A 17908-nucleotide genomic window follows, 5' to 3' on the forward strand; every position below is an offset into this window, starting at 1 on the left:
AGGTTTTGATTCCTGCCCGTGACTTTTCACTTTCTCTTTAATCAAGCATTCCCCTCACTATTTGTGCCACAGCTCTGAGACCCCATGTACTGCCATGTTGCCTTTATTTCAATTTTCTGCTCTTGAAGCCCACAGCACAGTGAAATCTCTGTATTAACATTAACTATTAAAGTTAATCAGGGCTCATGGTGGGCACTGCTACAGTAGGAAAGCAAAGGGATGATGTGCACCTCCATGTGTCCCCAACTGAATTTTTAATCTTGAGGTTACCAAGCAAGATGCCATCTGATAGTTTTGGCATTTGTTCTCCATGCCTTGAACAAGAAAGCTGGAGTCACACAGCAGGTTTAGGGGGTGACCCCCACTACCCCACCATCGGTGGGGCTATGTCTTGCTCTTGTTTTACTCTTCTCGATGGCTCATGTCATTCTGTCAGTTCCTGCTCTCATGCATCCTTGCAAGATCCCTGTGACCGCCCCACTCCGGTCTGCTATGGTGCTCCAGTAGTAGTGTGAAAGACGGACCTCTGGGCGTTTGTTTCAGTGCTTGGTCACTTGTCTGCAGCCTCAGGTGACAGGTGGTTTGTTTGATGGGCGACGTGATGCCCAGTGAGGTCCTCAAAATGGAGTTTCAAGGTTATTGGTGAGATTGATTCAGCTCTTCCTTCTTCAATTCCTGTGCCCATACCCACTGCCATCTCCATCACCAGGCCAACTGAGGGTGAAGGTTGGGACTGTGTGAAGGCAGTTACCATGGCAACAACAGGGGGGGGGGGGGGGGGTTGTGGTCCAGTTGAGGATTTATGGGACACACATTTAGGTGCTCAGATCCTTCATGCAAGGCTACTGTTTGAATCCCAGGGCCTTGAAGACTAGACTGGCATCTTCTTCATCACATGCTGGTCGCTGCACGGTCTGCACACACTTCCTATTACACGTGGATACTCAATATTTTTCCTCCTCCACTTTACAACAGACAGTGCACCACAAACATTTCTAGTAATGCATTTTATTACTGCAAAAAACTGTGTCAGGAGGGTTGCTATGTCTCTGTCATTCCAACAGATGGCACACCACAAACATTAACGTTGCTTTCACGAATCCCATACCAAATTGCATATAACTGAGACAGATGCATTGCATTCATCGTTCCAACGGTTGGCACATCACAAACATTTGTAGTAATGCATTTTATTATATTTTATTTATAATTTCAGAGCAGGCCGTCAAACATTGGCAGACCTAAAGATCCCAGACCCGAAGAAATGGAAGAACGTCATCTATGAAACTCTTATTATTAGGCATACATGAGCTGTCATTTGAAAGAGGAGAATATGTGAGGACTGGAAAGCTGTTTGACCCTGCTGCTTCACGGATCGACTGTCATCCATGTGGAGCCTGCATGTTCTCCAGTTCTCCTCTCCCATGTCAGAGATGTGCATCTTTAGTTGAATGACACCTCTAAATATTCCCAACACTCTGACCCCCCCCAAAGGTCATGCGAAAAGACAATGTCTCCTCAGGGATTAATGCAGCGTACCAAACAGCAAAACAATACCAAACAAATATACTTCGCGTTAAGAGTGTGCCAGAGCGGGCTCCCCCTCCAGGTCTCCAGCCCCTGCCTTATACCCTTCCCTATTGTTCACGTTATGCTGTGCCCCCTTTACAGTGCTCAGGCTAAGTGATAAAGACACTGTAGAGGTTTGTGTCATCTTGACTTTTCCTTGAGACGCTGGCACAGGAGTGGCTCATGTAGCCATTGCTGACTTTGCAGTCTAACTAGACCACCGAATGTAATCTATCGCCTGACCCCCTTGATTCCCTAAATGCGACTCCAGCCCCCCATTTCTGTATTTCGGAGGCAGCATCGACAGGTGGTCAGGCCCTGCTGCCAACTCAAGTCAGTCACCCAGACGGGCCGTTTATTATTTCTGTTATCAAAGGTGCCATCCACCCATGATGTCATCACCTCTGAGGTTTCCATAACAGAACTCCAGAAGGCTTCAGCTCGATGGCCACACACCTTGGCTGTGGCCCGATTCAGTCAGCTGTGCCTTTGCATGTCATGGGGGTGTAGGGGGTCTTGTATCTAATCAGCAGTCCATTAGTCAAGACCACTCCAGAAGGTACACGCAGGTGGAGAGTCCCTTAGGCTGACTGCCATTTTCAGTCAGGCGGTGTGGGGTAAGTGGGGCCTCCCCCTTAAACCTGCAAGGCGATGAAGGTCAGATCACCAGCCTCAAATTAAGGGGCCACTCACAGTCTTCCCAGTTCTGGTCGCATTTCAATGCTTTACTTGGACGGATGGTCACTTCAAGCACAGGGTAGCATTACAGTGTCCAGGATGTCATCTTAAAATGAGGAAAACACTTCAAAGGACACATGGGCTTAGGGTCAACCGCATGGCCAGCAGCGAACCATGATATGCTCTTTAAAGGGCTGCGGACTGACACTTCCTCTGGTGAAAGTTGGAAACTACTATGTATTGGTGAGGCTGGCACCATCAAATGGGTACTCACGAAGGTGCAGTAAGCCCAACACCAGCAGCAGGCTCTAAATGGAGGGGCAGTCAAGTGAGGCTGGCATCTGTTGGGCATGGTTGGTGGAGGGCAAGCATCACAAGCTTGGAGGAGTAAGAATGAGCCTCAGCAGAAAGCTGGCAGCACAGGAGTTGTGGAAGGAGGCTGGCACCAAAAGCTCTGCAGAAGAGAATGAGGTGGGCATTAAATGAGTAATACAGCATGCCACTCTTTGAATAGTGCGGCATGAAAACCTGGGTGGGTGACGGAGCAGATCAGCACCTTTTGTACAAGCTGAGGAACACAGGGTGCTTTGGCATGGGGACGTTAACTACAACTGACAAGACTGGAGTGACCAACACATCATGTACAGCAGGAGGGTCTCCTTAGAGACAAGGCCATGGTCAGCCTGCTGCTGTAAACGTGCCCTTTTGGTGCTCCACTATGCCACATCACCTCCACAATCAAGGTGCCAGGTCACTTAAGACGTTCCAGTAGCCACTTGGTATTCCAGGTGATGGACACAATTTCCATGGCTACCTCCACCCAACATGAGAGTGCAAGAATGTTACCATGGAAACCCAGACCTTCCTTGGCCTGCTCGGGGGTCTTGTGGTTTTCTTCCTTCATCTACTGAACCAGTCGCTCCAGTTTTAGGACCATGTTGAGTCTTAGCCCGATTTATCACGAAAGATGCCCTATAAAACACAGAATGGGTGTATTGTCTCATACAATATCTATGAAGTATTGTATGGTAAATGTAACCGTGAAAGACACTATATACATAAAAGCTAGATAAGCAGAAGTGGACACAAAGACCACCGTGAAAGTGACACATCTTCCAGACCAACAACAAAGGCAGAAGCAGCAGACATCGGTGGGGTGGAGAAAGGAACTCACAGCAGGCAGCCATGTTTGTAACTGTTTATGAGTAAAAATCCAAAATAAAAACACAAAACCCTCCAATCCAATTAACTCACATCTTTAAAAAGCTGCCCTTCCCTTTGGCTTATTAAAACATAGCGCCTTTCAAGAAAACATTAGCAGCCCCCCTCCGAATGTAAACTGTTTAAAAAAAAAATAAACATGATTCTCTTTCTAGTATGTGGTGAAATTCTTTGAGAGTTCATCCCTGGAAACTTTGAGAAGTCTTTTCCCAGTCTGCATAGTTGAACACAGTGCCGGTTCAAACGCAGTGCCAACCTTGTGTGGGCATGGAATTGGTAATGTGGGTTGCTGCCTCTGCAGTTCTAACAAATGGTAGCAGTACGTAGGGGACATAAAGGTGGTCTGCAGTAAAATTAACGCTCACACTAGCATTCTGGGAAACATGAAGGACAGACAAGGTATGTGGGCATTACCCCTCTCCTCAATCTCGTGGGGGGGTTACAGAGGGTAGCAGGTGACAGCGTTGGAAGGCCAGCTGAATGGTCAGATCTTGTCACCTTAGTCTTCGTGCGGCAGACACATACACCACCCTCCTTTGCGATGTGGGTGGCCGCCACTTCCCGGCGGTGCTCCCTCCAGCAGTCCATCCCTCATGGTGCCATACTCATTAATAGTATCCTCCACTCGGGTTATGTAAAGCCAGGTGATGATGATGCCAAACAGCTGAAAGACACAAAATTGAGAATGGAGGTTAGGGGGAGTCTGGGGAGAAGGCCTGGATGGGTTCTGATCCAAGTGTGGAGAAGCTGTGGATGCAAAGTGCAGATGGAGGGCAAGTCAGCCTCACTCATAACTGTGCAAGTGTGCTGCTGTTAGGTCTTTAGGGGGTGGCCATCAGCAAAAGCAAATGCACACTACAGCATTCAGTAGATGCCAACTGTCCAGAGGGGCAGCACGGTGGCGCAGTGGTAGCACTGCTGCCTCACAGTAAGGAGACCTGGGTTTGCTTCTCGGGTCCTCCCTGCGTGGAGTTTGCATGTACTCCCCGTGTCTGCGTGGGTTTGCTCCCACAGTCCAAAGACATGCAGGTCAGGTGCATTGGCAATCCTAAATTGTCCCGGGTGGGTGTGTGTGTGTGCCCTGCAGTGGGTTGGCGCCCTGCCTGGGATTTGTTCCCTGCCTTGCGCCCTATGTTGGCTGGGATTGGCTCCAGCAGACCCCCATGACCCTGTGTTAGGATATAGCGGGTTGGGCAGTGACTGATTGACTGACTGGCAGCAGTCCAGACAGTGTGAGTTTGAGCTACAGGTCTTTTGAGATCCAAACGGTAGGGACACTTGTCTGGAGAAGCACAAGTCCAATGAGGTGGCAATGCTGCCTTACTGTACCAGACCCGGGCACTAACTGAGCAGAAAGCGAAACAAAACAATGGCTAGCAGTGAGCAGCTCTACAACTGGTTTGGTTCAGTACTACATCCAGGTGAAGGATTGGGACCCCCAGCCTGCCCCTGGCTCACTACAGGAACCTGGCACAGTGCACATAGTAGTGTTCACCAGAAAGGTGCTATATGACCACAATGACCAGTTATTTGGCCCACTTGGAGCCCCTGTTGTGACAGTTGGCACTGTGATGGTTAAACACGGTCAACTAATAAATTAATTGACCTACCAAAGACGATGCCATGTAATGTGACTTCGAGTTGGAGGGGATATGAAACTTGACAGCTTCAGTTGCTGTTCTAGTCACCCGAGGACGTCAAGACTGTGTGACTAGTAATCACAGGGAGTGACAAATTATATAACAGTATGATGACTTTCCAGGACAGTCCCACATTTCCAAAGCATCCTGTGCTAGTCCCATTTTTCTGACAGCCAATAATGTGCTGCTGGACACAGCTGATGCGGTTTGAATGCTTTACAGGTACGGCAAGTTCAGCCCTTTATTTGTTTCTTTTTTCCCATTCTGTTGCAGTTGGTAAAACATGTGACAGCAGGCAGATGAGCCTCTCTCCTGTTTGCGAGGTCCAAAACACCTGCATTCCTTATTCCTTGTACAGTGGTACCTCTGGTCACGACCGCAATTTGTTCCAAAACTGTGGACGCGACCCGAACGTAATTTCCCCATAAGATTGTATGTAAATACAATTAATCCGTTCCAGACTGCATGAACTGTATGTAAATATGTATTTTTTTAAGCACAAAAATAGTTAATTATACCATAGAATGCACAGTGTAATAGTAAACTAAATGTAAAAACATTGAATAACACTGAGAAAACCTTGTGCAACAGAGAAAACTAACATTGTAAGAGTTGGTGCTAGACCCTTACGAATCGCTCGCTGTAAACCATTTTTTTTTTTTTTTTTTTTTTTTTATGAGTTTTAAGCACACTTCTCTTGCGAAACATTTCAAATCCTCCTCTACTGGCTTTAAATTCCTCACCTTCGCCACTCGAAGAAGGATTTTTTTTCAGCAAATCACCATGAATCTTCCTGGCTTTCACACATATGATCACCTCACTTACGCTATCCCCTGCAAGTTGCTTCTCGTTAAACTACACTAGCAACAGTTTTTCCACCTCTTCCAGCACTTGAGGCCTCTGCTTGGTTAACATTGTAACTCCTTTTGCCACATCAGCTGCTTTGTTAGGTCCAGTATACGCAAACAAAAGAAAATGGGAAACAGAGAATGGGAAATCATTGGCGCATATGAACGACAGTATGGAAACTGGCAGCCGGTGTTTTTGTTTGCCACCAGAGCGTGTGGTTGTGAACAGATGCAAAATTTTGGCAAACGTTTTGATCGTAACCCGATTTGTACGTGTTCTGAAACATTCATGACCAGAGGTTACCCTGTACTTCCATTATATGAATTGTACTTCCAGCTGAACACTCATTGGCTGTCATTGGCTGACGCCCAATGGCGTCAGTGCAAGTCCTGCTATGCCTATAAAGCCTTCACACAGCACCAGCTCCACCAGGCAGCAAGTTCATGATGCTTTTTACTGTGAAACTGTGCTGTGTAGTCATCACACACACAAATACTAGAATACAATGGGTTCATCTTTACCCTCTCCCCTACTTTCTCTGCTGTTCTTTTTCCATTTTTCTGTAGTGGCGATCTGCACCACCACCACCTGATCAAAGCACCGTGATGTCCCTACATTGATGGATTGAAGGCCAGAGGTCCACATGACCATCATCATCAAGTTCTTCCATGTGAAGCCTGAATACCATGAGGACTGATTGTGATCATTTGTTAGCTAAATGCCTAGAGGGGGCTGGGTGGTCTCGTGGCCTGGAACCCCTGCAGATTTTTTTTTTCTGTCTCCTCCCTGGCCATCGAACCTTACTATTCTTTGTTAATTAGTATTACCTAATTTTATTTTTTTATATTTTGTCCTTTTTCTTCATCATGTAAGGCACTTTGAGCAACACCATTTGTATGAAAATGTGCTATAGAAATAAATATTGTTGTTGTTGTCTAATCAGCAGGGAAGTTGCTTGCACCTTTGCATGACATGAATAGCAAGTAATCGCACCTTCACCGGTTTACTTCTTGGCAGAGCTTCATAGTGTGAGCCCTCAGGTAGGCAACTCTCATTCCCAGGTGTTTCATCGAGTTAAGCACACAACACCTCCGAGATCCTCTACAGAGAATCCAAGCATCTTGGGGCAGCCCCCTCAAGCCTCACATCCACTCAACTCTGGCGTTTATTTCACTTCAGCCACAGCCACCTTGAGGCAGATTTTATTTTTTTGGGGTTTTTCTTTCATGTTGACCCTCAAATCCCCAAAATGGAAAAGGTTCTCCATAGCGAATGGCCTGGAAATCCTCTGCAGCCTATTTCCACTGGAAGGATTCATGCCCAGCCATCTGTGTTGGCTTTCAAAGAGGAGTGCTTGGTACTTTCAACGCTTTCTTTCATGGGCTTCCTCCATCCTCTCCTCACAAGGTCCAGTCACCTCAAAGTGCACTACTTTTGTTTTGTTGCCCAAGACCACAGAGCTACAGTACAGGTATGTCTGTCCTGAGCACTAAGCGGATTGATAATCTCCTCTGTGAACTTCAGTTACTTGTTGAGCTCCATTCTCCACTCCCAGGCAGCAGATGATGCCAGGACTCAGTGTGTCAGTTGATGACCTACTAGAGAGTTTTCTCCTGGCATCAAAAACTTGATGAGGTAGAGTTCTTTGGCTTTGATGCTATTTTGACTCTCTGTCCTCTTCTTCTTCAGGCCCACTGCCACTTCAGCCAAGATCAGGTCATGGCTCCACCTGAACATGACTGACATGTTGACAGTATGTGCTCAAGGCTTGCTGACCTTCTGCATCTTTTTTGACACATTCCCTCAATTTCTAATCATATCCTCTGGTTATGAGGTCAGCAACTGCAGTGGTCAGGTTTGAAGTCCAGTCTGGCTAGAAGTTGACATTGAGAGGGGAGAAAGGGCATCTCTGTACGTGTCACACAGTTGCTCAGGGATGGCTGGACATTCCACCTGCCACACTACGTTTCCATGAGCCCTTGGCCATGTCATAGTGCTTCTCTGGGACAAATGCACGCAATGTGGAGTGGATCAAACGCTGATGGAATGTGAATGTAAACGCTCGTGATAAGGATCAGTTGTGATATCGATTCTAATCAAGCGTACCACTCAGCAGAACATTAGTGTGAATGCTTATGAAGATGTTTCAGACTGGTGAGATGTTACATTCTCAAGGAAGAAACAAACCCCAGCAAGCACAGCGGCACACTAAATGTTTTTTTTTTTTTTTTTTACTCCCGACATTTTAATTCATTCTGTGACGCACCACTCCTTAAAATCACACTGGGAATTAGGGGGTGTGGGAGTCCAAGGTGGGCCAGGGTGTCCAAATGTTACTGTGGAAGTGTATGTGAATATGCCAGTTCACTAGCTGTTTTAATAATAATAATAATAATAACAACACATTTTATTTATACAAGGCACCTTTCAGAGAACTCAAGGACACCGAACAAACAATAAATAAACAAATAAATAAATAAATAAATAAATAAAAGACACAATTATAAACAACTTAAAACATCAGAAAATCTAAAAATTAAAACCAAACAAAACCACTATAATCAGAAGGAAAAAGAAAAAGCCATTTTAAACAGATGCGTTTTAAGTTTGCATTTGAAAAATGAATATGATTTGATGTTTCGGAACTCTGCAGGTAATGAATTCCAGAGCTTGGGAGCAGAACAGCTGAAAGCTCTGCTATCCCCATGGTGGTTAGACGGGTGGGAGGGATGGTCAGATGGGTGGAGGAAGAGGATCTAAGGTTACGAGATGGAATGGCAACATGAAGAAGGTCAGACAGATATGGAGGGGCGAGGTTATGGATGGCCTTAAATGTTAATAGCAGAATCTTAAAATCAGTACGAAACTTGATCGGGAGCCAAAGAAGCTGCTGCAAGACCAGAGTAAAATGGTGAATAGTGATGATACGTGCTGCAGAATTCTGGACTAACTGAAGCTTATGAAGAAATTTATTAGATTTATTTAGAGACCAAAGAGGAGTGAATTGCAGTAGTCCAGCTGAGAAGTGACAAGACTATGAATAAGAATGGCAGTGGTATGAGGAGTGAGGGAGGGGCGAATGCGATTAATATTACGTAGGTGGAAGTAAGCAGACCGGGTGATGTTATTAATGTGACATTGGAAAGATATAAGTACTGTCGAGGAGGACACCCAGACTCTTGACCTGAGATGATGGGGAAACAACAGAGTTATCAATAATAAGAGAAAGATTATTGGTTTTGGATAATGATGATTTTGAACCAATGAGGAGAACCTCAGTTTTGTCACTGCTTAATTTAAGAAAATTCAAAGAAAACTAGGATTTAATTTCAGAAATGCAGTCAATAAGCGAGGGTGGTGGAAAAGAGGAGGTGGGTTACTAGCAAGGTAGAGCTGGGTGTCATCAGCATAACAGTGAAAATTAATGTTATATTTGCAAAAAATATTGCCAAGGGGAAGAAGGTAAATAATAAAAAGAAGAGGCCCCTGGACAGAGCCCTGGGGCACACCAAAAGTAACAGCGGTGGGTTGGGATGTGAAGGTTTTAAGTTGTATGAACTGAGTGCAGCCTGAGAGGTAGGATCTAAACCAATCAAGTGGAGTGTGAGTAATGCCAATCAAAGATAATTTATTAAGGAGAGTGGCATGACAAATAGTATCAAAGGCTGCACTCAGATCAAGGAGGATGAGAATAGTGATTAGACCAGAGTCAGCAGCCATAAGGAGGTCATTGGTAACTTTAGCAAGTGCAGTTTCTGTACTATGAAGAGGACAAAAACCAGACTGGAACTTTTCATATAGATTATTATGAGATAAGTGGGTGTGAAGTTGGATAGCTACTATTTTTTCAAGAATTTTGGAGGTAAAGGGCAAGTTAGAAATGGGGCGAAAATTATTGAAATTAGTAGGATCAGCACCAGGTTTTTTTAGTATTGGGGTTATAGCAGCATATTTTAGTATAGCATGTGATGATGGAAAGGTGGGCAAACACAGTATGGGGTGGGATGGGTGCCTAATTCAGAAGTCTAGTTAAAGGACTGTAGAACTGTACCACCTGCAAGAAATCACTCAGAGCCCTGCACCTCTCTGACTCACATCCTCATGCTAAGAGGCTGACCATGAATCCGGGATCTCCAAGTCACTAAGCAGCATTCCATTCAGTGGAGCTGAAGGACAGCCTCCTCAACCCAAAGGGTTTCTATTTGTGAGGGTACCTCTTACTCCTGAGCCAGTCTTCCATAAGATGATGGCAGCTGTGGTGGCCTACTCTGTCACTATACTACACAAGCTCTCCTTTACAGGAGTGGCATAACATGCTGCTGCTTGTGGACTCGGATGCCCCAGGTTCAAATTCAGGGCCAGCCTCATGAAGTGAGTGACTTCTTCCCAGTGACAAATCCCTAAAATCTGAATACCTGTGAGTCTTAGTCCTCATCTTTAATTAATAAAATGGATGTTAGTGTAAACTTTTCTACTGCCAAGAGGATCAACTGTTTTTGTTACACACTCCACAAATTGTGCCAACTATTGCCTTAATGGAAGGCGATGGCCAGCACACTTAACATCCTGAAGGTTGGCAAGTAAACTCAGGGCATGTCAGTGCTTTATACCGCAGCCGTCTGCACTTGACACATTTTAAGAATGGAGCCTGGAAAGACACTGATGTGGCAGGTTTAGATCCTTATCACCCCATTAGGAAAGGTTTTCTAAACTCTGTTACGAGAGTGGAGTACATCAAAGAATGACTTTCATCGTAGCATTTACCTTAACTTGTAGCTGAATAAAAAGAAGGAAATAGCCCAGGAGAGGGCACACACGTACACCTAAACCAGTCACAAAGGGGTCAATCAACCTAAGGAGCACACTTGTGGCATGAAAGTCAAAAACTGGCACACTCAGAAAGAGTGGAGTGGAACAGTGCCATTCAATCAAAGTGTGGGGGAGGGGGTCCCTACGAGAAACTGTGAGCAGTGGCATTGCATGGCACCGTACAGATACATTTCGTCTGAAGGGCAGCTACTCATGAAAGTTTGCGCAAAGTGATTCAGTGACATTCGATCACTGGGGGTGAGGTGGGGGTCCTCACATGAAAGTCTGAGCGGGTGCATCAAGCAGGGGGCAGACGCTCTCTGGGAATATGTTTAAGATTGAAGCTTTTACTAAACTAAAAGTGGTAATATATACAGTGGATCCGGAAAGTATTCACAGCGCATCACTTTTTCCACCTTTTGTTATGTTACAGCCTTATTCCAAAATGGATTAAATTCATTTTTTTCCTCAGAATTCTACACACAACACCCCATAATGACAACGTGAAAAAAGTTTACTTGAGGTTTTTGCAAATTTATTAAAAATGAAAAAACTGAGAAATCACGTGTACATAAGTTTTCACAGCCTTTGCTCAATACTTTGTCGATGCACCTTTGGCAGCAATTACAGCCTCAAGTCTTGTTGAATATGATGCCACAAGCTTGGCACACCTATCCTTTGCCAGTTTCGCCCATTCCTCTTAGCAGCACTTCTCAAGCTCCATCAGGTTGGATGTGAAGCGTCGGTGCACAGCCATTTTAAGATCTCTTCAGAGATGTTCAATCGGATTCAAGTCTGGGCTCTGGCTGGGCCACTCAAGGACATTCACAGAGTTGTCCTGAAGCCACTCCTTTGATATCTTGGCAGTGTGCTTAGGGTCGTTGTCCTGCTGAAAGATGAACTGTCACCCCAGTCTGAGGTCAAGAGCGCTCTGGAGCAGGTTTTCATCCAGGCTGTCTCTGTACATTGCTGCAGTCATCTTTCCATTTATCCTGACTAGTCTCCCAGTCCCTGCCGCTGAAAAACATCCCCACAGCATGATGCTGCCACCACCATGCTTCACTGTAGGGATGGTATTGGCCTGGTGATGAACGGTGCCTGGTTTCATCCAAACGTGACACCTGGCATTCACACCAAAGAGTTCAATCTTTGTCCCATCAGACCAGAGAGTTTTCTTTCTCATGGTCTGAGAGTCCTTCAGGTGCCTTTTGGCAAACTCCAGGCGGGCTGCCATGTGCCTTTTACTAAGGAGTGGCTTCCGTCTGGCCACTCTACCATACAGGCCTGATTGGTGGATTGCTGCAGAGATGGTTGTCCTTCTGGAAGGTTCTCCTCTCTCCACAGAGGACCTCTGGAGTTCTGATAGAGTGACCATCGGGTTCTTGATCACCTCCCTGACTAAGGCCCTTCTCCCCCAATCGCTCAGTTTAGATGGCCGGCCAGCTCTAGAAAGAGTCCTGGTGGTTTCGAACATCTTCCACTTACGGATGATGGAGGCCACTGTGCTCATTGGGACCTTCAAAGCAGCAGAAATGTTTCTGTAACCTTCCCCAGATTTGTGCCTCGAGACAATCCTGTCTCGGAGGTCTACAGACAATTCCTTTGACTTCATGCTTGGTTTGTGCTCTGACATGAACTGTCAACTGTGGGACCTTATATAGACAGGTGTGTGCCTTTCCAAATCATGTCCAATCAACTGAATTTACCACAGGTGGACTCCAATTAAGCTGCAGAAACATCTCAAGGATGATCAGGGGAAACAGGATGCACCTGAGCTCAATTTTGAGCTTCATGGGAAAGGCTGTGAATACTTATGTACATGTGCTTTCTCTAATTTTTTATTTTTAATAAATTTGCAAAAATCTCAAGTAAACTTTTTTCATGTTGTTATTATGGGGTGTGGTATGTAGAATTCTGAGGAAAAAAAATGAATTTAATCCATTTTGGAATAAGGCTGTAACATAACAAAATGTGGAGAAAGTGATGCGCTGTGAATACTTTCCGGATGTACTGTACACTTTATTAGGTACACTTGTTCAACTTGTTTGCTTGTTAATGCAAATATCTAATTGTCCAATCACATGGCAGCAACTCAATGCATTTCAGCGTGTAGAGATTGTCAGGACGTCCTGTTGGAGGTCAAACTGAGCATCAGAATAGGGAAGAAAGGCAATTGAAGTGACTTTGAACATGACATGGTTGTTGGTGTCAGACAGGCTGGTTGAAGGATTTCAGAAACTGCTAAACTGATAGGATTTTCACGCACAACCATCTCTAGGGTTTACAGAAAATGGTCTGAAAAAGGGAAACTATCCAGTGAATGGCAGTTGTCTGGGCGAAAAAGCCTTGTTGATGCCAGTGGAGAATGGCCAGACTGGTCTGAGCAGATAGAAAGGCAACAGTAACTCAAATAAGCACTCGTTACACCTGAGGTATGCAGAAGAGCATCTCTGAACACACAACTCGTTGAACCTTGAAGCAGATGTGCTACAGCAGCAGGAGACCACACTGAGTGCCACTCCTGTCAGCTAAGAACAGGCAACTGAGACTACAATTCAAACAGGGTCACCAAACTTGGACAACAGAAGATTGGAAAAACATTGCCTGGTCTGATGAGTCTCGATTTCTGCTGCGACATTCAAATGGTGGAGTCAGAATTTGGTGTCAACAACATGAAAGCAGGGATCCATCCTGCCTTGTACCAACGGTTCAGGCTGGTGGTGGTGGTGTAATGGTATGGGGGATATTTTTATGGCACACTTTGGGACATTTAGTACCACTTGAGCATTGTTTAAATGCCACCAGAGTATTGTTGCTGACCATGTCTATCCCTTTATGACCTCAGTGTACCCATCTTCTGATGGCTACTTCTAGCCGGATAATGCGCCATGTTACAAAGCTCATATCATCTCAAACTGGTTTCTTGAACAAAACCATGAGATCGCTGTACTGAAATGGCCTCCACAGTCATCAGATCTCAAGTGTGTGATGCTATCATGTCAATATGGACCAAAATCGTCGAGGAATGTTTCCAGCATCTTGTTGAATCTATACCATGAAGAATTACGGCAGTTCTGAAGGCAAAAGGGGATCCAACCAGGTACTAGCAAGGTGTACCTAATAAAGTGGCCACTTGGCATAGATTATAAATAATAAAATACTATATTATTCCCTAGTGGTATGGAGTGATTCTAAGCTTAAGAAAGAAACAACATTAAAGAAAGAATACACTTAGCTCCTTTTAATATCAGCTGGACACTGACAATAATAACATTTTCTAAGGTTATCTACTGACGAAAGTGTGATGCAGTCGTGGGGTGCCTGCAGTCGGTTATGGCCACTTCAAGAGTACGGAAGGCATGTTTCCTAGGTACGGGAATGAGTGGTGTCTTCCATCCGCCCCTAGGTGAACTCTCATGTTTAGTGCAGTTGCCAGAGCTTTATGATTTTCTCAGGTTCCAAAATAAGAACATGCATTTGCCAACCATGATATTCATTCACAGTCACTGGTCATCACGAAACAGGGAGCACATCAGCACTTTTAAATAGCCTGACTGAGCGGTCTCCATTTGTCCCTTTCCCATTTCCCTGACAGGTTCTCCCTGTCAGCTGGTTTGCACAGTTTGTATATTTTCAGTTGTGTCAATTCATGGCCTCATTTTTCAGTAAAATCATGTACAGTACTATGGGATAAGTCTCATAGAACAGAGTGGCACACTTTGGCTATGGTGGGTACAGTGTAATGAAGAAGCTGAAACAGGAAGAGCACTGCTCAGAAAGTTAACAAAGGGAGAACATGTAGCAAACGACGTCTGGGTACGGTAATTGAACCCATGACGCTTGAACTGTAAAACTGTACACTGCGACACTTCAAAGTTATACTAGTAGTACTCACAAATCAAGTGTGGCATGGAGTTCTTCAGCTAACACCTCGTTCTCAACAGAGCCAGCACTGTGATCAGAGTCTGACTTGAGGTCTTCATATTCCACATAACTAGCATTTTGTAACTTTTGTAGGACTTACTCAACTATATATTCTCTTTTTTTTTTTTTTTTTGAAGAAGTAAACGACATTTCCCTAGTTTAAACTTCAAGTCTTACTACACATCAATCAAACAATCTCCATGCACTCTGACCATGAGCATCCACAGAACATTTCGGTGAACCACAAAATTAAGGAACATACATAAAGACCAATAGGACTAAAAGGAAAGACAGCACTGGTGTAGTATTAGGGCACAGATTGTTAAACTAGGGGTCTTGGCCCCTTTTTGGGTCATATAGAGTGGTGACACACTGTAGCATTCAATGGGTAAGGGTCATGTAAGGATGATCAAGTGTCTTATGATGGGTCCCCGTGGACAGTGAAGGGTTTTGAATACTTTCTGAATCCACTGTATCTTAACCTGGATGCAGACACACCATATTCAGCTTAACCTGGTAAAGACAGCTCCTTGTAATGCCAGCCAGTCCTTCTATTCAACACTTCATCTCAGTTCATTACTGCTAACACCCACCAAAGTCAGGAGGCAACCTTGGGGCGATGATTCATGACCAGCTGTCCTTCACTGACCACACTGCAATGGGCTCTCATTCATGCAGATTCACTCTGTATAACATCTGCAAGATCAGTCCACACATGATGAAGGATGCAGCCCAACATCTGGTTCAGACATTAGTCCGGTCAAGTCTTGGCTATTGTAACTCCTTACCAGTATGGGCACCTTCATGTGCTACCAAGCCACTGCAGATGATTTAAAACAACAGTAAGATGGGCACATGTCACTCTTCTTCTCATATCCCAGGAGAAGCAAGCATTAAGTTTAAACCTTTGATATCTGTTACTGGGTGCTCAGTGGGTCAAGCACCCATAAATATAGACACATTCATGTGGTCCTATTTAACTTCTCACCTATCACTTAGGTCTGCTAGTGATCAGCATCTGGCGATACCACCTCTGTATGGCATCAAACACCAATCCAGACTCTCTTTGTGAGTAGCTCTTAGCTGGTGGAACTAGCTGCACACCTCCATCCACACTGCTGACTCCCTTACTGTATTTAAGAAGTGTTTGAACACTCTCTTGTTCTGTGAATATCTGTTTCATTTATCATGGCTTTGTCAAGTCAAGTGGCTTTGTTGTCGCACCATCCATACACTGTATTGCAGCATACAGTGGCACAAAATAAAATTTTACAGTGCCGTGGTGCAAGATATCCATAGACATAGGACAAGTGCGAGACAGGTAAAGAACTATTCTATATTATAAACTGATAAATACTTAAATAACGAGTAAAAGTGGATAGTAATAAATTGAAATAGCAATAAATAAAGTATAACCACAAAACTAATAATTAAAAAAACAACAGTAGTAACAAGTGTGACAAATGTACTGCAAATAAATTCACTGCCAGGGGCAGATCTGAAGGCAGGGGGACCACACAGAGAGCAGAGAGCCAAGGGGTAGAAGCTGTTGCAGAACCTGGGAAAACTGGTCAGATGTTACAATACCTTGTGCCAGATGAAAATGGGGCAAAGAGACCGTGTGAGGGGTGGAAGTGGTCCTTCATAAAACTGAAAGCTTTGTGGATATGATGCTTTACAAAGATGTCTTCAATGGAGGGCAGAATGGACCCGATGATTTCTTCTGCAGTGTGCATTATTCATTGTAGGACTTTATGGTCAGACACTGCAGTTTCTAAACCAGACAGGGTTGCAGCTGGTGAAAATGCTCTCGATGGTGGCCCCTGTAAATGTAGTGAGAATAGTGGGAGGTAGTATTGATGTTTCAGTCACAAAAGGAAGTGCAATTACTGCTGCACTTTCTTAGCAATGGAGGTGATGTTAATTGACCAGATACGGTCAGCTGCCAGGTGAACACGTTTGGTGCTCTTGACCAATTCTACCACAGAGACCTCGATGTGCAGTGAGGTATGGATGGTATGGGTTTTCCTAAAGTCAACAATCATCCCTTTCATCTTGTCCACATTAAGAGACAGATTGTTGCAGTTGCACCAGTCCACCAATCATTATATCCCCATTCTGTAAGCTGACTCATTTCCAAAGCTGATGAGACTCACCACTGTGGTATGACTCAGCAGAGTGAGCAGAAGTTGGGGAGTATAGAGTCTTGGGGGATGGGTGCAAATGCTTAGTGTGATGGTACTGGAGATGGTGTTTCTGACACGGACCGTCTGGGGTCTCTCATCAGGAAGTCCAGGATCCAGTTGCATAGGGAAGTGTTGTAGTCTAGAAGACCCAACTTGCCTATGAGCTTCTGAGGGATGAGGGTGTGGAAAGCTAAACTGAAGTCAATGAAAAGCATAAGCGTCTCTTTTGTCCACATGGACAGGGACATGATGAAGAGTAGTCAGCATCTTCAGTGGAATGGTTTGTGCAATAGGCAAACTGGAGAGGGTCATGTAATGTGGGAAGTCTGTGTGAGGTTCTTTGCAGCTAAGAAAGAGTAACTAGTCTTGTGTGTTCCGTTTGGTTTGTTATACTTTAAAAATACAACAGTTTATTCCTATTTCTACAATGTGTAGCAGCACTACATGACTTAAGAACTTCAACTGCCGGTGGACCCTGCTGTGGCCCAATTGAAATGTCTCAGAGTGTAGGAGCTACTGGGGACAAGATCAGTAGTTTTTTGAAAAGGAAGCCAGCTAGTCAGACAACCTGTTCGTGGAGCTGCATCCACCAATGCAAGGGGACTCCTGGATCATAGTGCCAATATGAACTGTCTTATGCCTGTCTGAGATGGATTTATCATTGTGCTTCATCGGAGGGAGCGCTACCAAATCTCACCCCCTTCGCCACATTAGGAAAACTGGTAGGGCCATTTATACATTACTTACAACAAGCTTTTCCCTGGAATGTTATTTTTCCTCCTTCATTCCCCATCATCTGTTGCCTCTGTATTTGGAGCAAGTTATAGACTTTGCCATTGGTGTTTATTGTTAGGTGTTTATCATGCTTGTTGTTGTCATAATGACACATTTTGAGCTCACCGATTGGTTTGCTGGGGAGGGATTGTGTTTCTATTGAATGTTTAGTTATTATTTTACTTTCTATTTTTAGTTTAATACATTCTGTTTGATTATCGGTTAAGCCCTTTTGTTTTCGTGTCTCAGTGTTGTGAG

The 17908-nt window shown here is 44.6% G+C and overlaps 1 protein-coding gene across 1 annotated transcript in view; it reads right to left on the reverse strand.

Moving 5' to 3' along the window:
* Nucleotides 1-2944: 2944 nt before the first annotated feature.
* tspan15 (tetraspanin 15) overlaps nt 2945-17908 on the reverse strand; it is a 296584-nt gene continuing 281620 nt past the window's right edge. Inside the window, exon 8 of the mRNA XM_028795964.2 lies at nt 2945-4132. Within this exon, the coding sequence (XP_028651797.1) occupies nt 3968-4132 (165 nt within the window). The 3' untranslated portion in view covers nt 2945-3967. The remainder of the gene's footprint in view (nt 4133-17908) is intronic.

This window comes from Erpetoichthys calabaricus, chromosome 2 (assembly GCF_900747795.2).
Source record: "Erpetoichthys calabaricus chromosome 2, fErpCal1.3, whole genome shotgun sequence".
NCBI classification, from domain to species: domain Eukaryota; kingdom Metazoa; phylum Chordata; class Cladistia; order Polypteriformes; family Polypteridae; genus Erpetoichthys; species Erpetoichthys calabaricus.